At 48.7% G+C, this 20,150-nt stretch overlaps 1 protein-coding gene across 1 annotated transcript in view; it reads right to left on the reverse strand.

Moving 5' to 3' along the window:
- Positions 1-7,063: 7,063 nt before the first annotated feature.
- LOC122560489 (uncharacterized) overlaps positions 7,064-20,150 on the reverse strand; it is a 105,024-nt gene continuing 91,937 nt past the window's right edge. Inside the window, exons 20-21 of the mRNA XM_043711137.2 lie at positions 12,201-12,290; positions 7,064-9,459 (exon numbers count right to left, since the gene is read on the reverse strand). Coding sequence (XP_043567072.2) covers positions 9,386-9,459; positions 12,201-12,290 — 164 coding nt within the window. The 3' untranslated portion in view covers positions 7,064-9,385. The remainder of the gene's footprint in view (positions 9,460-12,200; positions 12,291-20,150) is intronic.

Genomic DNA, 20,150 nt, shown 5'->3' on the forward strand with positions numbered 1-20,150 from the left:
CGAGCGAAAATCTCCTTGGGATTTGCGAAAACAAGTTCTCATGTAGGTCTTTCGTAAAAGCAAAGTGACATAAAGAGAATGCTCGAAAAGCGGGGGATACCCATACTCCGGAGATTGGAGCTGGGGTTTCCGACTGTCTGGACACAAGCCCTGCTCTGATGTGGGAATCTGGGAAGGTTGTCCAGCAGGGTGCCACCCTGTGGCAGTTTGGTGGAATTTGCAGTAGAGACCTTGCCTCTGTTCCTTTGAAGGTTGGAGTCCAGAGAACAGAATGGACAATTGTGGTTTGCAAGGCATTGAAAGCAAGCTTGTCTTTTGCCTGGAGAGTGAGCCTCTCCCCTCGGTACTCAGATCTGGTTGAATCACTGTCAGTGTCCCAAGCTGATGTGTGTGGAGCTCATCCCCAGCTATGTGGAAGCTGTATGGGTTATTATTGACCCACTGACAACATAGAGTCGTAGAGATGTACAGCACGGAAACAGACCCTTCAGTCCAACTCGTCCATGCCGACCAGGTATCCCAACCATCTGCAGCCAAACTGAATACACAAGGTAAGTGCCTTTGCAGCACAGCCTGTGGGTCAGGAGGAGCAGGAGGGTTAACCTTGATCCAACATGCTTAACTGCTTCCAGTTCCAATATCACTAACACTCCCTCAAACACTTGTCTTTCCCACCATCAATAATGTCTCTGGTCACCATCTTCCACCCCGATCATTACCCCACCCCGATCATTACCCCACCCCCTCAAACAATGCTTCTCTTCGGCACGGCTATTTTATTCATGAGACGTGGATATTATTGGCTGATTTATTGCCCGTCCCCAGTTGCCCCTGAGAAGGTGGTTGTCAGCTGCTGCCTTGTACTGCTGCAGTCTGTGTGCTGTAGGTAGACCCACAATGCTGTCTATGATATTGACCCAGTGCTGGTGAACAAACGACAATATCTTTCCAAATCAGGATGGGGAGTGACTCGGAGAGGAATTTGCATTTCTCAACTTTTCTTGTCCTTCTAGATGAAGTAGTCCTGAGTTTAGAAGGTGCTGTCTAATGAGCTGTGGTGACTTTCTGCAGTGCATCTTGTAGATGGTACACACTGCTGCTACTGAGTGTTAGTGATGGAGGGAGTAGATGTTTGTGGACGTAGTGCAAATCAAGCGGGCTGCTTTGTCCTGGATGGTGCCAAGCTTCTTGAGTGTTGTTGGAGCTGCCCCCATCCAGGCAAGGGGGGAGTATTCCATCACACTCCTGACTTGTGGCTTGCAGATGATGGATAGAATTCCACAATCAGTAGATCAGGCATTAGCTCCGCAGTCCAGCCACATCTAACCACACATTCCATTTAGCACTTCCCAGCCAAACCTGCCCAAGTTTTGCTTCTTTTTTGGATGAGGACTGCTTCAGTATCTGAGGAGTCGCGAATGGTGCTGAACATGGAGAGAAGGTCATTGATGAAGCAGCTGAAGATGGTTGGGCCTAGGACACCACCCTAAGGAACTCCTGCAGAGATGTCCTGGAGCTGAAATGACTGACCTCCTACAACCACGGCCATCTTCCTACGGGCCAGGTATGATTCCCAACCACTGGAGAAATTGCCCTGATACCCTTTGGTCTCGGTTTTGCCAGGGCTCTTTGATGCCACACTCAGTCAAATGCTGCCTTGATGTCAAGGGCTGTCACTCTCCCCTCCCCTCTGGAATTCAGCTCTTTTGTCCATGTTTGAACCAAGGCTGTAATGAGGTCAGTGACCCTGGTGGAACCCAAACTGGGCGTCACTGAGCAGGTTATTGCTTGATAGCACCCCTTCCATCACTCTGCTGATGATTGAGAGTAGGCTGATAATTTGCTCGGATTGGATGTGAACGCTTTTTTTGTGTACAGGATATATTTGGGAATTTGTCAACATTGTCAGGTAGATACCAGTGTCGTAACTGTGCGGAAATTCCCCTCCAAGTCACTCATCATCCTGACTTGGAAATATATCGTCGTTCCTTCACTGTCGCTGAGCCAAAATCCTGGAATACCCTCCCTGGGTCTACCTACACCACAGGGACTGCAGTGGTTCAAGAAGGCACTTCACCAGCACCTTCTCCTGGGACAATTAGGGATGGGCAATAAATGCTGGCTCAGTCAGACATGGCCACATCTTGGAAGGGAACAAAGAACGTTGGTTCAGGTTGTCTTAGTGTGCAGCAAGTTCTGAAGCACAAGTCTTCAGGGCTGTTCCGGAATGCTCTCAGGGCCTGTAGCCTTTGCAGTATCGAGTCTCTTCAGCCATTTCTTGACATCACACGGACTGAACCAGATTGGCTGAAGACTGGTATCTGTGATGCTGGGGAACCACTGGAAGAGGGCAAGATGGATCATCCGCTCAGTACTTGTGGACTTGTTGGGCCGAAGGGCCTGTTTCCACACTCTAAGGAATCTAATCTCCTTCGGGATGAAGTTTGGAGGAAATGCTCCAGTCTTACCTTCTGCATTGAAGCGCTGGGCTCTTACATCGTTGAGGAAGGGGAAACTTGGAGAAAGTGAGGTCTGCAGATGCTGGAGATCAGAGTCGAGAGTGTGGTGCTGGGAAAGCTCAGCAGGGTCAGGCAGCATCCGAGGAGCAGGAGGATCGATGTTTCGGGCCGGAGCCCTTCATCAGGAAACTTTAGGTCCACCACCTCCAGTGAGTCGTTTAATGTCCACCACCATTCCTGACTGGATGTGGCATCGCTACAGAGCTTAAATCTGATCTGTTGGTCATGAGATTGCTTAGCTCTGTCTATCACTCATTGTTTTTACTGTTTGGCGTGCGAGTAGTCCTACACCAGGGTGACACCTCATTTTTACTTAAGCCTGGTGCTGCTCCTGGCATGCCCTCCCACACTTGGATGGCCAGGTTTGATGGTAATGATTGAGCGGGGAATACGCCAGGCCATGAGGTTACAGGTTGTGCTGGTGTACAATTCTGCTGCTGACAATGGGTTCACAGCACACCCCATGGCTGGCCAATCTTGAGTTGCTAGATCGGTTCATGTCTGTCCCAGTTAGCACAGTGGTAGTGCCACACAACATGATTAACATGGAGATTAGGCTTTACATCCACACGGACTGTGCGATGGCCACTCCTACTGATACGGTCATGAACAGACTCTTCTGCAGAGCAAGGAGATTGGTGAGGATGAGGTCCCTCTTGTTGGTTCCCTCACCACCTGGTGCAGACCCCAGTGGGACAGGGACCACTGCATAGGAGAAAGTGAGGACTGCAGATGCTGGAGATCAGAGCTGAAAATGTGTTGCTGGAAAAGCGCAGCATCCAGGGAACAGGAGAATCGACGTTTCGGGCATGAGCCTGAAGAAGGGCTCATGCCCGAAACGTCGATTCTCCTGCTCCTTGGATGCTGCCTGACCTGCTGCGCTTTTCCAGCAACACATTTTCAGCTCCATTCCTGTATAGGTTGGTTCTTAACAAAGGGAACGATGTGCTCAGTTTAGACAAGTTATCACCAGGCGCATGGTTTGTTCTGAACAGCAAACCTGGACCTAGAAACCCTCAAAAAATGCATTAAACCTCGAAAAGCTTGACCCAAGGCATTGGCTGAACTAACAGCTTATTTAATAAAATCGAAATCATACAACAGGCAGCCATTTGCCTCATAGAGTTCCCCAGTGAGGAAGCAGGCCATTTTACACTGACCCTCCAAAGTACATCCCACCCAGACCCACTCCCCTACTCTCCAGCTTCACATGTTGTGATAACAGCAGGGATTTTAAAACAGCCGCTGACGAGATTGAAAACTGAAAGTCCCATTCTTTATTATTTGATCTTGATTGAGGTACAGCATTATATAGTCTTAGCATAATCACAGACAACATCTGTTATATTCTTACATAGTTGTTGTTTTCAAACTCTTACAGGAACACAGTGAAAACCATTTGGTTATTAAAGGAATACACAGAGTTTTTTTTAGATTAGATTCCCTACAGTGTGGAAACAGGCCATTCGGCCCAACCAGTCCACACCAACCCTCCACAGAGTAACCCACCCAGACCCATTTCCCTCTGACTAATGTACCTAACACTCTGGGCAATTTAGCATGGCCAATTCACCTGACCTGCACATCTTTGGACTGTGGGAGGAAACCGGAGCACCCGGAGGAAACCCACGCAGACATGGGGAGAATGTGCAAACTCCACACAGTCAGTCACCTGAGACTGGAATTGAACCCAGGACCCTGGTGCTGTGAGGCAGTAGTGCTAACCACTGCTGCCCAGTAAAGTTCTGTAAGAGTTCAAGTAAGCATTGGGTTGTGACATGTGGAAGGATGTGGTGGAACGTGAAAGGGTTCAGAATGTGAAAGATTTAGAACATGGAACAGTACAGCACAGCACAGGCCCTTCGGCCCTCAATGTTGTGCCGACCTTTTATCCCACTCTAAGATCAGACGAAGCTATATACCCTTCATTGTACTAACTTCCATGTGCCTACTCAAGAGTTGCTTAAATGTTCCTAATGTATCTGACCCTACTCCCACTGCTGACAGTGCATTCTATGCACCCACCACTCTCTGCGTAAAGAACCTACCTCTGACATCTCCCCTAAACCTTCCTTCAATTATCTTAAAATTCTGCCCCCTTGTGATAGCCATTTCTATCCTGGGAAAAAAGTCTCTGGCTATCCACTCTAACTATGCCTCTCAACATCTTGTACACCTCTATCAAGTCATCTCTCATCCCTCTTTACTCCAATGAGAAAATCCCTAGCTCCCTCAACCTTTCTTCAATCCAATCCAGGCAGCATCCTGGTAAATCTCCTCTGCACCATAGCTTCTGTATGTTTCTCAAAATGGGGCGACCAGAACTGAACACAATATTCCAAGTGTGGTCTAACCAGGGCTCTATAGAGCTGCAGCATAACCTTGCGGCTCTTAAACTCAATACTCCTGCTAAAGAAAGCCAACACACCATACGCCTTCTTAACAACCCTATCAACTTGGGTGACAACTTTGAGGGACCTAGGGGCCCCAAGATCCCTCTGTTCCTCCACCCTGCCTAGGATCCTGCCTTTAACCCTGTATTCTGCATTCAAATTCGACATTCCAAAATGAATCATACACACTTTTCCAGGTTGAACTCCATCGACCACTTTTTAGCCCAGCTCTGCATCCTGTCAATGTCCTGTTGCAACCTACAACAGCCCTCCACACTATCCACAACTCCACCAAATTTGTGTCATCAGCAAACTTACTAACCCACCCTTCCACTTCCTCATCCAAGTCATTTATAAAAATCACAAAGGGCAGGAGGTCCTAGAACAGATCCCTGTGGAACACCACTGGTCACTGAGCTCCAGGCTGAATACTTTCCATCTACCACCACCCTCTGTCTTCTATGGGCCAGCCAATTCTGTATCCAGGCAGCCAGATTTCCCTCTATCCCATGCCTCCTTACTTTCTGAATGAGTCTACCATGGGGAAACTTATCAAACACCTTGCTAAAACCCACATACACCACATCCACTGCTCTAACTTCATCCATGTGTTGTGTCACATCCGTGAAGAATTCAATAAGGTTTGTGAGGCATGACCTACCACTCCCAAAGCCATGTTGACTATCTCTAACCAAACTATGGTTTTCCAAGTAATCATAAATCCTGTCTCTCAGAATCCTCTCCAATACTTTGCCCACCACTAACGTAAGACTGACTGGTCTGTAATTCCTAGGATTATTCCTATTCCCTTTCTTGAACAAAGGAATAACATTTGCCACCTTCCAATCATCTGGTACTACTCCAGTGGACAGTGAGGATGCAAAGATCATTGCCAAAGGCATGATAGTCTTTTCCCCTGCTTTCTGTAGAACCTAATGTATATCCCGTCTGGCCCAGGGGACTTAGCTAACCTTATGTTTTTCAAACTTTTCAGTACATCCTCCTTCCAACCTTAAGTAAGCTTCCTTCTTCCTCTTGACAAGATATTCCACATCCCTGGTCATCCAAGGTTCCTTCACCCTACCATCCCTTCCTTGCCTCAGTGGGACAAACCTGTCCTCCACTATCAGCAAGTGCTTCCTAAACAACCTCCACATTTCTGTCTTGTATTTCCCTGAGAACATCTATTTCCAGTTTAGATGCCCCAGTTCTTGCCTAACAGCACTGTAATTCCTCCTCCCCCAATTAAATGCTTTCCCATACTGTCTGCTCCTATCCCTCTCCGTGAGTAAAGTTGAGGAAGGTGTGATCACTATCACCGAAGAATGATACAAGGATGTCGCCAGGGTTGGAGGGTTTGAGCTACAGGGAGAGGCTGAATAGGCTGGGGCTGTTTTCCCTGGAGCATCAGAGGTGGAGGGATGACCTTATAGAGGTTTATAAAATCATGAGGGGCATGGATAGGATAAATAGACAAGGTCTTTTCCCTTGGGTGGGGGAGTCCAGAACTCGAGGGCATAGGTTTAGGGTGAGAGGGGAAAACTTTAAAAGGGACATGAGGGGCACCTTTTTCACACAGAGGGTGATACATGTACGGAATGAGCAGCCAGAGAAAGTGGTGGTGGCTGGTACAATTACAACATTTAAAAGGCATCTGAATGGGTATATGAATAGAAAAAGTTTAGAGGGATATGGGGCAAATGCTGGCAAATGGGACTAGATTAGGTTAGGATATCTGGTCGGCATGGACGAGTTGGACCGAAGGGTCTGTTTCCGTGCGGTACATCTCTATGACTCTAAGACCATAAGAAATCGGAGCAGGAGGAGGCCATTCAGCCTCTTGAGCCTGCTCTGTCATGCAATAGGATCATAGTTAATCCAACTCTCTGTCAACTCTATTTCATATTGGGATTCAAAGCATTAACTCTGTTAGAGCCTGGAGTTATTTGCTGTACTAATTTACTAATCCAAGAATCTACAAGAATCCATTTTGAAAATCTCTCCTAACCTTCTAGTCATAGAGTCATAGTAATGTTCAGCACGAAAACCTACCCTTCGGTTCAACTCACCCATGCTGACCAGATATCCTAAATTAATCTAGTTCCATTTGCCAGCACTTGGCTCATATCCCTCTGAGCCCTTCCTATTCATATACCCATCCAGATGCCTTTTAAATTGTACCAGCCCCCACCATTTCCTCCAACAGCTCATTCCATACACGCTCCACCCTCTGTGTGGAAAAAGTTGCCCCTTAGGTCCCATTTATATCTTTCCCCGCTCACCCTAAACCTATGTCCTCTAGTTTTGGACTCCCCCACCCCAGGGAATAGACCGTGGCTATTCATCCTATCCATGCCCCTCCTCAATAAATGTAGTGCTCAAGCATCACATTTAAGTAATGTCATGAAAATAGAAAATAGCAAAAGGATTGCTGCATAAACTCTGGGCTCTGGCTAGAGTTCAGCCCAGTGAATGGGAACTTACTTATAGGCCCTTGTCATACCATATTGTCTACATTGAAGGTCTGCTGCCCCCTAGTGGGTAGCCTCATTAAATATAGACCAGCACCCCAAAGGTACTCTGGCTTTACACAGAACTTTAACTCTGTGGATTCCTTTAATATTGAAACAATTTTCACAGAGTTACTATCAGTGCAGTTGCCTGAGAGTTTTCACAGTAATCGTGACCACCACATGATCTTTCCCATAAATACACGATGACAGAAGGGCTTTACTAAGCCAACAAACTCAACAAAACATTTAAAGTTTCACATGAGCCCAAGAACTACTGGAAGGGAACAGAACTGCGGTGAAAATCCATTAGAACATGGATGGTTGGGGTCCAAATAAAAGCCAGGCTGCTTTTACAGCTGGGTCATGTGCATAAGGAAGTGTATTTATTTCCATCTTGCGACGTGCAAAATTGAAGATTTAAACAAATCTCCCTCTTTTGGGGGAGGGGGGAGCCATAAGACACCGCCAGGCTTTAAGCAAATGCTTGATGCATTGAACCATATTACAATGGGCTTCTGCTGTATGTAAATGAGTGACCTGCAGATGGTGTGGGATCCAAATCTCGCCAAGTTAAGCATACACTCCATTGGTGTATGCCCAGGACACCCTTTACTTAACCAGGGCATACACCAATGGACACCCTTTACTTAACCAGGGCAGCTTTCCTCAGCCTGATGACAGCATTAAGTGCTTGAACGCATCAGAGAGGCTTGTCAGAAAATTAGCACGAGGATAAAATTGAGATGGAAACTGGTCCCACCAGTGCGTAGAATTCTGAAAGGCTCATTTGAATACATGAAATCAGGAAGGAGGAGTATTTTAATACCTCCTTCAGAGGTATTAAAAACCATTTCCATCATTGTACAGGAAACATACAGTAACAACTTGTAAATAATGATCAAAGTGAAACGTGAAAAAAAATCCCTCTGTGTCTAATAAGTCAAAACATTGCATTAAGGTGGCATGTTCTTAAAACACAAGCCTATAATCCCATTAATAACTGGCGATACACAATACAAGATGGAGAGATGGCAGTGGTTTAATAAGAAGGGAAAGTAACAGAACGTGGGGAAAACAGCGGCAGGAGGAATAAAATTCTCAAGAGTTGTGCTGGCATTTGAGTTAAAAAGTGAGGTTACTGATTTCCCCATCCATGTTAGCAGGGGACAGAGCGAGCAGACACTGAATAATTGCACATGGAGGGGAGGATCTTGGAATATTAAAACCACAGGAAGGTTGACTTTTCTCACCTTATTCTAAAAAAAAGTATACAATAAATTTAGATTGCAAGACACTGTGCTCTTGAGGTCAAAGCAGTCGCCTTGCACTGGTCTAAGGCATAAGCAAGGAACTGTAGTGATTGTGCTTTACTTGGTAAGGTGGTAGTGAATCCATTTTTGTAGTTTGGGGTGAACTATAGATCTCCTGAATTGGCCTCAGGTTCAAATCCCCGAAATGCTGCACTCAGGAATGGCAAAGGGGATTTAGTTTGTCAGGACAGTGCAGAAAGGGGGTAAGAAAACACAAATTAAGGCTTCTGCTGTTAGCTGGCGAGTTTTGAAGGGAACATCTGCAGCAACGCGATGAACCTAACACATTGGCTGCTGTGCTCAAGAACAAAGGTATCTTTGAACGACACAGTTTTCAAGAAAAAGGCAAACAATGAATGTCACTGTTCAGGAATATTAAATCCCATGACCTACAGACCAAAAGTAACTCTGCCTCTTTCCATCTGTGTAGAATTTTATTAATTTCCAAACATGACGTTAGCCAGACTGCTACTAACCCCAGACTGTTACAATTAAATGGAATATTAATAATTATTGCAGTGTTGATGATGAAAATGACCTTCTGAGTGAATATCCTGTAATTTTGTTGGATAATGGCAGTTTCACTTTTCAAGTCGGATGAGAATTCACATTCCGCTCTGTACTCAGCACCAGTCCTCCGGGTCTCCCTACTAAGATGAGGTTGGACAAGACTGTTCAACAGCCCGAGGAGCACAAGGCTGCTCAGCAGCACGCGGTGGACAAGCTGGGCAGAAAGAAAAGTCACCAGAAAGCAAGATTACCGAGAGCCATTGCAAGCACGTTACACACTAATATGGAATCTCAGCTCAAGTTATTCCCCATTCTTCATGGCCCCCCGACTCACCATCAGTGAACAGCTTTACACAGTCTCTGTCAAAGATGAAGCAGGAACCACGAGAGGTTCAAGTCTCCAAAAAACAAAAGAACTGCGGTTGCTGGAAATCGGAATCCTGGAAATCGGAATCCTGGAAATCAGGCGTGTGTAGGTTCGGTACATTAGTCAGGGGTAAATATGGAGTAATTGGGGAATGGGTCTGGGTGGGATAACTCTTTGGAGGGCCGGTGTGGACTTGTTGGGCTGAAGAGCCTGTTTCCGCACTGTAGGGAATCTATGATGCTATGAACGTTTAAGAGAGGTTTGGATAAGTCCATGAATAGGAAAGGTTTGGAGGGATATGGGGCAGGAGCAGGCAGGTGGGACTAGGTTAGTTTGGGATCATGGTTGGCATGGACTGATTGGACCGAAGGGTCTGTTTCTGTGTTGTATGATTGCGACTTTAAGTAGCAACAGTTTTCTGTGACTAAGATCTGCTTTTCAACTTGTATTCACAGGTACCATTACCTCCTGGATGAGTCACTAAAATGGGAGGGAGGGGTGAGGATGATGGGATCGGGGGGTGGGGGGGGGGGGGGGGGGCTTGTGGGGTGAACAGAGAAATTGGTACATATGGTGGCAGTATAAAAACAGGTGGTTTTATTACAGCTGCATTTCTCAGCACTGGGCTGCACAATTAGGGCACCCGTGCAGCAGGGCAGGGTTGCAGTGCTGCATCAGCACCCGGCAACACAGAGGTCGCAGGTCTGTCACAGGAATGGTGCTGCTCGTATATTCACACATTGTTCTTTGACAAGGAACACAGGGGCACGGCACGAGAATTCAGGAAGCAAGGTGAAAGGTAGGACGCCTGTCACAACTTATTTCAATCGGGTTTGAGTTTGAGAATAGCAAATTCTTGAAATACAGCTGTGCAGTTTGGTGAGAATGCACATTCCAAATTCTGCCCAATTATTGCCGCAAATCTGTGCCAGAATACTGCTCTCCGAACTGTGTGAGGAACACTCCGAGCACCATTTCAATCACTTGCTTTATCTCATTTTTTAATTGGAGTTAATGCTGAGAGAGTGATCACAGAATCATAGCATCCGTACAGTGTGGAAGCAGGCCCTTCGGCCCAACAAGTCCACACCAACCCTCTGAAGAGTAACCCACCCAGACACATTCCCTGACCCGATTACTCTGTATTTCCCCTGGCTAATGCCCGAAACCTACACATCCCTGAACACGACGGGCAATTTAGCGTGGCCAATTCACCCAACCTGCACATCCCTGGACTGTGGGAGGAAACCGGAGGAAACCCACGCAGACACGGGGAGAATGTGCAAACTCCACACAGACAGTCGCCCTGAGGCTGGAATCGAACCTGGGTCCCTAGCGCTGTGAGGCAGCAGTGCTAACCGCTGAGCCATCATGCCGCCCTAGTATCTCAGCACTCTGCCTGTGGTAATGATGCTGCACTACAGCGAGGAGCCACAAAGCTGTAACACCAGGTCCACACCAATATCAGCAGGCTGTCAGCACTTACACATGGACACTCTGGCAATGCAGATCCTAGCAGCAAGGCAGGAGCTCCAATCTTGGTACTGGGAGCTGATATTCCGTTTTGCTATACTAAATAAGTAGAAAATGATTTGATGTCTTATAATTGCCAGCAAGTGGTGAAGGCAGCCCTGGGGGCCTGGGGGACTTTGGCCGTTGGTGTGCCCTGGCAGAACCCTGGCATCCAGCGGCATCATGGAAGTGGCGAAGGGCCTGGAGACCCATGGCTGGTGATGGCAGCGAGACGTCAGCCAGAGGCGAAGGGATTGAGAGATCGGAGCCATCATGGGGAAACCCAGCTGGAGAAGCACTGTGATTTGGAATTTTAACTTTATTTAGAGTCACAGAGCACAGAAACAGACCCTGCCTCACAGCGCCAGGGACCCGGGTTTGATTCCAGCCTTGGGCGACTCTGTGTGGAGTTTGCACATTCTCCCCGTGTCTGGGAAGTTTCCTCCGGGTTCTCCGGTTTCCTCCCACAATCCAAAGATGTGCAGCTTAGGTGAATTGGCCATACTAAATTGCCCACAGTGTTCAGGGGTGTGTTGGTTAGATGTGGTAGTTAGTTAGGGGTAAATGTAGAGTAATAGGGTAGGGGAATGGGTCTGGGTGGATTATTCTTCAGAGGGTCGGTGTGGACTTTTTGGGCCGAAGGGCCTGTTTCCACACTGTAGGGATTCTATGCCGAACATGATCCCAAATTAAACTAGTCCCACCTGCCTGCTCCTGGCACATATTCCTCCACATTTTCCTATTCATGTTCTTTCCCAAATGTCTTTTAAACATTGCAAATGGAATCCACCACTTCCTGTAATGCTGAACTTATTCTTAGTTTCATTTTCCCATTTCTTTACTTTCTATGTGTTTTTTTAAACCTAAGATTTTGTACCTCGGTACCTTGCAGCTAAGATGGTGCTGGGAATGGTGACCCTGTAAACCTTTTGCTGTACTCCTGTACAGGTGACAATAAGACCTAATCTAACATAATATTTCAATTGTTCCTTTAGAGTGCAGTGTTCGGGTTTGACGGGAAGATGGTCAACCCTTGAATTGGCAGAACAACTGGTTGAAGGAAATGACCAACTCACCGAGTGACTTAACATTGCAATTAGTTGTGGCCGAGCGATTGGTGTCTTCAGCTGCATTCTGAGGGCAAAATACTTTCACCGAACCTTTTCCTTAAATCAATCAACATAATAAATTGTTACTTCATCCCCCTCCACCCAGAATAATTTGAACAATTAAGTAAGTACTATTCAATAATCATAATTCATTATAAATAAGGCGTGATTTGGCAATATTCTGTTTCTTATTCCACTTTTTATAAAATGCACTGTTTAACAAATTGTACGTTTACCTGACTACGTTTACTTAGTTAGTGCTGCAATCTGACAATGACAAATCACTGTTCTATTTATAAAGCTGCAAATTAAGTGATTCATATTCACGCATTTACTTTGTCACTTATTGTGACTTCATTCTAACTCACAGCCTTTCCATTCAATATAGAAATAGTCAAACGACCTGCAGCAGAACTCTGCCGTGCTCCAGTGTTCGAGATGTTACACAGACACAGTTACATACTAAAACCCACAGAGATGTGACAACTGATGGACTGGAGCACTGTATGACTGATACTTGAACACTGCAGGTATAAATATAGTGATTGCAAAAATGTATTCAATCTGTGCACAGGCTGGAACTGAGGAGAGGAACAAACAAACATCACATCTTTCTTCACGATTCAAAAGACAATTCAGCCACAAAGATTTGCTGAAGTATGGATCAGTAAAGGTTTTACAGAAGCCAGCACCCCCAGGAAGGCAAAGACTGTATAATTCTGAAGATTAAGATGCTCAAAATTGGCCAAAATGTTATCCATGGAATGGTTTAAACGTCTTCCCTTTATCTTTGAAGCCTGTGGATTGAGATTCCTTTCCGTTGTTCCTGAGTGAGAGGACTCCAGCAGTATCAGGTTCCCAGAATGTGGGAGTTTGATTCTGTGCTTATTCCCAGGTGAATAAATCCTATAATGTATCAGAGTTAGTGTTTGTGCTTCTCTGATACTCAGGCTGCTAGATATACAGCACAGAAGGAGGCCATTTGGCTCATTGTGGCTGCTGCAGTTATTAAAACTCCACCTACGCTCTTCCAGATTTTGGCCTATACCACTGGAAGTGATGTCAATACATCTAAATGTTGTATCAACGTGACAAGTGTTTCTGGCTTTCCCATTCTTCCAGGCACTGAGTTGCAGATACCGACCACCCTATGCCCCTTGATTACTGGCTGCTCTGAGATGGATCTTCCGATCTACCTCATAATTGGGGCGGCACGGTGGCTCAGTGGTTAGCACTGCTGCCTCACAGCACCAGGGTCCCAGGTTTGATTCCAGCCTCGGGCGACTGTCTGTGTGGAGTTTGCACATTCTCCCCGTGTCTGCGTGGGTTTCCTCCGGGTGCTCTGGTTTCCTCCCACAGTCCAAAGATGTGCAGGTTAGGATGGATTGGCCATGGAAAATGTGAGGCGCATTAGTCAGAGGGAAATGGGTCTGGGTGGGTTACTCTTCGAAGGGTCGGTGTGGACTGGTTGGGCTGAAGGGCCTGTTTCCATACTGTAGGGAATCTAGTCTAATCATAATCTTAAATACTTCAATCAGGTCTCCTCTCATCCTTTGTTACTCCCAGGAAAGCAACTCCAGCCTGTTCAATCTTTCCTCTCAGCCCAGGCAACATCCTGGTAAATCACATCTGCACCCTTTCCAGTGTAACGTCCTCCCTTTAAAGTTACCAGAACTGCATGCAGTAAATCAGAGTTTTATGCAGTTCCAGCATAACCACCCTGCTCTAGTATTCTATGCCTCTTCTATTAAAGTTGAGATTGTGGTGCTGGAAAAGCACAGCAGGTCAGGCAGCATCAGGAATTCCTGATGAAGGGCTTATGCCTGAAACATTGATTCTCCTGCTCCTCAGATGCTGCCTGACCTGCTGTGCTTTTTCAGTGCCACTCTCTCAACTCTGATCCCCAGCATCTGCAGGCCTCACTTTCTCCTATTAAAGGCTAGTGTCCCATATGTTTGTTTAATGACCTTCTCTAGCTACCCTGCTAACTTCAGGGACCGGTGGGTATGCACGCCAGGGGTCCCTGTGATCTTTAGTACTTCCTAAGTTCCTACTACTCTTATTATTTGAAAAATATACTTTATTCATAAAAAGAATCTTTATATGAATACATAGCAACAAATGCAGTCCGGTTCTGTACAGTGACATTTCAAGGAAAACACACAAACCTTGGAATTTGACTCTATCCAACAAATCAAAGGCATCTCTTACTTCTACAAGATTATGTTTACATCAGTTTGAGGCAGCAGGAGGGTCCGATAACTGAATGGACGCCCAGTTAACTTTGGCCAAAAGACCTCAGATGGTGGTCTTTCCCCACTGCGCCTTGGCATCAGCTGCCCCAAGCTTTAGTGCGTCTCTCAGCACATACTCCTGGATCTCAGAATGTGCCAGTCTGCAACACTCGGTCAGGGTAAAATCTGGAAGGCCAACACGTTTCGGGCAGACCAAAGAGCGTCTTTCACCGAGTTGATGGTCCTCCAGGCACAGTCGATGTTTGTCTCGGTGTCCGTCCTGGGAAACAGACCGTAGAGTGCAGAGTCCTGCATCACGGAGCTGCTCAGGATGAACCTATTCTTCATACAGTAAGCTCTTGCCTTATTAGCCCTTCCCAAGTGCATTACCTCACACTGTCCCAGATTGAATTCCACTGACCAGTGCTCTGTCCACCAGACCAGTCTGTTGCTACCCTCCTGTAGTTTGCAGCCGTCCTCCTCATTAATTACCATCCTGCCAATATTCTTGGTACCCTTGAAGTTTTTGATCACACCCTTTTACATTTCAGCTCAAATCATTAGTGTGCATCATCATCAGCAGAGGCCCAGCACTGAGCCCTGTGGAAGTACATTGGAAACAGGCCTCCAGTCAGAGATACATCCCTCTACCACCACTTTCTGCTTCCTGCCACTCTATCAATTTACGATTCATCATGCCACTTTGTCATGGAGCGTACAGGCTCTCACTTTCTTGACCAGTCGGTCATGACGCACCTTAATTAAAGCCTTGCTGGAAGTTCATGTAGGCCACATAAAATGCATAAGATTATCAAAGCTCCTGGATAATGCCTCAAAACATTTGATCCAATTTGTTAAGCTCGACCTTCCTTTAACAATCCATGCTACCTATGCCTGATTAATCCATGTCTCTCCAAGCGCTGATATACTCAGAGTTCTTTTTTATGCGTTGTAACTCTCTGGATAAAGTAGACAGGTCAGCCACACCACACTGGCACCCATCACGCCAGCTTTCCATTATCTGCCCAATATGGTGTCACCGGGTGAGAGGTCAGAACTGGTTTGGTGGTGGGGTCTCATCTTAAATCGTGTAGTGAGCTGCTCTTTCACTGACCGCACTGTAAGGTCATGAACGCGGTGTCCACGAAACCCAGTGAGTGTTACCACGCATGTCATGGGATGAGGTATCACTGGCAAGGCCAGCCTATGTTGTTGATTCCAAAGTGCCCTTGACAGGAGTGTCTAACCTACCCATTTCAGAGCTGACCATATGGCTGGGAACCTGGAGTCACATGTAGGCCAGACCAAGTGAAGGCACCCGTGAACCATAGAATCCCTACAGTGTGGAGGCAGGCCATTCAGCTCATTGAGTCCAGACTGACCCTTCAAAGAGCATCCCACTCACACCTACCCCTATAACCCTACATTTCCTATGGGTAACCCACCTAGCCTGTACATTATGAGCAATTTAGCACGGCAAATTCACCTAACTTGCACATCTTTGGACTATGTAAGGAAACCGGAGCACCCAAAGGAAACCCACACAGACACGGGGAGAATGTGCAAATTCCTCACAGACAGTCGCCTGAGGCTGGAATCGAAGCCAAGTCCCTGTGAGGCAGCAGTGCTGACCACTGTGCCACCATGCCAACTTGCTGTTGAGACTTTGATTGAGGGGTAAACATTGGCCAAGATGAGGAGCTGCCCTTTTGTTCTTCAAAACAGTGTCATTACTGCTTTATGTTCATGCAAACAGGTAGATCTGGCCTCGGTTTATATCTCATCCAACAGACAGCATCTCTAACACTGCATAGGAGGTACAGTCTGGATTAGTTTTACACTCAATGTCTGCACTGGGACTTGAACCCAACAGCCTCAGGACTCAAAGTCCGACAGGCACCACATGAACCTCTTGGAAACTTTCATAGAATCCCGACAGGGCAGAAAGAGCCATTCGGCCCATCAAGTCTGCACCTACCCTCTGAAAAGCGTCCCACCCAGAACTTGGCAATCCTGTGGCGAGTAACTCGCCTCCTGACTCCCCAAAGCCGGTCCACCATCTATAAGGCACAAGTCAGGAGTGTGATGGAGTACTCCCCACTTGCCTGGATACATCCAGCTCCAACAACACTCAAGAAACTTGACACCATCCAGGATGAAGCAGCCCAGCCCGCCTGATTGGGACTACCTCTGTAATGTCAACTCCCTCCTCTTCTGTACGCTCTGTAGTAACAGTGTGTACTATCTACAACATGCAGAAATTCACCAAAAACCTCAGACAGCACCTCAGAAGGGATAGCAGATACATAGGAACACCACCATCTGCAAGTTCCTCTCCAAGCCATTCACCATCCTGACTTGGAAATTTATCGTTGTTTTGTCAGAGATGCTGGGTCAAAATCCAGGAGTTACCTCGCAAGGTTTGTGAAGGTTTGTAGCTCAGGTTGAGGTTTAGGGTGTAGGTTTGCTCGCTGAACCTGGCTCGGTAACATCATCAGCGGCGACCTCCAAGTGAAGCGAAGCTGTTGTCTCCTGCTTTCTATTTATATCTTTCTCCTGGATGGGGTTCCCGGGGTTTGTGGTGATGTCATTTCCTGTTTGTTTTCTGAGGGGTTGATAGATGGCATCTAGATCTATGTGTTACCTCCCTAAGGGAATTGTGGGACAACAGCGGTTCAAGGTAACAGTTAAACATCACCTTCTCAACGGCAATAGGTACAGGTTCAGGTGATAAATGCTGACCCAGCTAGCAACATCACTAATTCATCCCACAAATTAATTTTAAATATCGCCTCACTAATGTGTGTAAACTAGTTAGACTAAAACACCTTTGCTGGGAGAGGGGTGGAAGGGACAGTGCTCTGTGTTCACCCCTTAATGCACTGGGACAGTGCTGCGTGTTCCCCCTTCCCGCACTGGGACAGTGCTGTGTGTCCCCCCCTTCCCGCACTGGGACAGTGCTGTGTGTTCCCCCTTCCCGCACTGGGACAGTGCTGCGTGTTTCCCCCCTTCCTGCACTGGGACAGTGCTGCGTGTTCCCCCTTCCCGCACTGGGACAGTGCTGCGTGTTCCCCCCTTCCCGCACTGGGACAGTGCTGCGTGTTCCCCCTTCCCGCACTGGGACTGTGCTGTGTGTTCCCCCCTTCCCGCACTGGGACAGTGCTGTGTGTTCCCCCCTTCCTGCACTGGGACAGTGCTGCATGTTCCCCCTTCCCGCACTGGGACAGTGCTGCGTGTTCCCCCTTCCCGCACTGGGACAGTGCTGCGTGTTCCCCCTTCCCGCACTGGGACAGTGCTGTGTGTTCCCACTTCCCACACTGGGACAGTGCTGCGTGTTCCCCCTTCCCGCACTGGGACAGTGCTGCGTGTTCCCCCTTCCCGCACTGGGACAGTGCTGCGTGTTCCCCCCTTCCCGCACTGGGACAGTGCTGTGTGTTCCCCCTTCCCGCACTGGGACAGTGCTGTGTGTTCCCCCCTTTCCGCACTGGGACAGTGCTGTGTGTACCCCCCTTCCCGCACTGGGACAGTGCTGTGTGTACCCCCCTTCCCGCACTGGGACAGTGCTGTGTGTTCCCCCCTTCCCGCATTGGGACAGTGCTGTGTGTTCCCCCCTTTCCGCACTGGGACAGTGCTGCGTGATCCCCCCTTCCCGCACTGGGACAGTGCTGCGTGTTCCCCCCTTCCCGCACTGGGACAGTGCTGTGTGTTCCCCCCTTCCCGCACTGGGACAGTGCAGCGTGTTCCCCCATTCCCACACTGGGACAGTGCAGTGTGTTCCCCCCTTCCCGCACTGGGACAGTGCAGCGTGTTCCCCCCTTCCCACACTGGGACAGTGCTGTGTGTTCCCCCCTTCCCGCACTGGGACAGTGCAGCGTGTTCCCCCATTCCCACACTGGGACAGTGCAGTGTGTTCCCCCCTTCCCGCACTGGGACAGTGCAGCGTGTTCCCCCCTTCCCACACTGGGACAGTGCTGTGTGTTCCCCCCTTCCCGCACTGGGACAGTGCAGCGTGTTCCCCCATTCCCACACTGGGACAGTGCAGTGTGTTCCCCCCTTCCCGCACTGGGACAGTGCAGCGTGTTCCCCCCTTCCCACACTGGGACAGTGCTGTGTGTTCCCCCCTTCCCGCACTGGGACAGTGCAGCGTGTTCCCCCATTCCCACACTGGGACAGTGCAGTGTGTTCCCCCCTTCCCGCACTGGGACAGTGCAGCGTGTTCCCCCCTTCCCACACTGGGACAGTGCTGTGTGTTCCCCCCTTCCCGCACTGGGACAGTGCTGTGTGTTCCCCCCTTCCCGCACTGGGACAGTGCAGCGTGTTCCCCCATTCCCACACTGGGACAGTGCAGTGTGTTCCCCCCTTCCCGCACTAGGACAGTGCAGCGTGTTCCCCCATTCCCACACTGGGACAGTGCTGTGTGTTCCCCCCTTCCCGCACTGGGACAGTGCTGTGTGTTTCCCCCCTTCCCGCACTGGGACAGTGCAGCGTGTTCCCCCATTCCCACACTGGGACAGTGCTGTGTGTTCCCCCCTTCCCGCACTGGGACAGTGCTGTGTGTTCCCCCCTTCCCGCACTGGGACAGTGCTGCATGTTCCCCCCTTCCCGCACTGGGACAGTGCTGTGTGTTCCCCCCTTCCCGCACTGGGACAGTGCTGTGTGTTCCCCCCTTCCCGCACTGGGACAGTGCAGCGTGTTCCCCCATTCCCACACTGGGACAGTGCTGTGTGTTCCCCCCTTCCCGCACTGGGACAGTGCTGTGTGTTCCCCCCTTCCCGCACTGGGACAGTGCTGTGTGTTCCCCCCTTCCCGCACTGGGACAGTGCAGCGTGTTCCCCCATTCCCACACTGGGACAGTGCTGTGTGTTCCCCCATTCCCACACTGGGACAGTGCTGTGTGTTCCCCCCTTCCCGCACTGGGACAGTGCTGTGTGTTCCCCCCTTCCCACACTGGGACAGTGCTGTGTGTTCCCCCCTTCCCGCACTGGGACAGTGCTGTGTGTTCCCCCCTTCCCGCACTGGGACAGTGCTGTGTGTTCCCCCCTTCCCGCACTGGGACAGTGCAGCGTGTTCCCCCATTCCCACACTGGGACAGTGCTGTGTGTTCCCCCCTTTCCGCACTGGGACAGTGCTGTGTGTTCCCCCCTTCCCGCACTGGGACAGTGCTGCATGTTCCCCCCTTCCCGCACTGGGACAGTGCTGTGTGTTCCCCCCTTCCCGCACTGGGACAGTGCTGTGTTCCAGAGATTCACTGTTTCCTGAGGAAAGTACCAACTCTGACACTTAAACTGAATTTGGCCTCACACAGGTTGAAACCCAGCCTTATATGTCATGTCTACATCACGGGAGGCAAAATGCTGGAATAAATCAAGTGGCATGGTGTCAGTTTGCTCTGAGGAAGCTACCGGCTCAGACATGTGTGCACAGTTTCTAACTCCAACAGCAAGGAGGTGATGACCGAGCTGTCTATAACATTAGTCAGGCCACAGCTGGAGTACTGTGTGAAGTTCTGATCAGCAGAAGGATGCGATCGCACTGGAATGGGTGCAGAGGAAATTCACCAGGAATGACATGTAGACACACTAGATAGGGAGGGTCTGTTTTCCTTCAAGTAGAGGAGGTGGAGAGAGAGAGGGAGGGAGAGAGAGAGAGACAGAGAGGGTGACAGCTGACTGGGGCATAGTTC

This window comes from Chiloscyllium plagiosum, unplaced genomic scaffold (assembly GCF_037043375.1).
Source record: "Chiloscyllium plagiosum isolate Xiang-an unplaced genomic scaffold, Cpla_swu_hap1 HiC_scaffold_20, whole genome shotgun sequence".
Lineage (NCBI taxonomy): Eukaryota > Metazoa > Chordata > Chondrichthyes > Orectolobiformes > Hemiscylliidae > Chiloscyllium > Chiloscyllium plagiosum.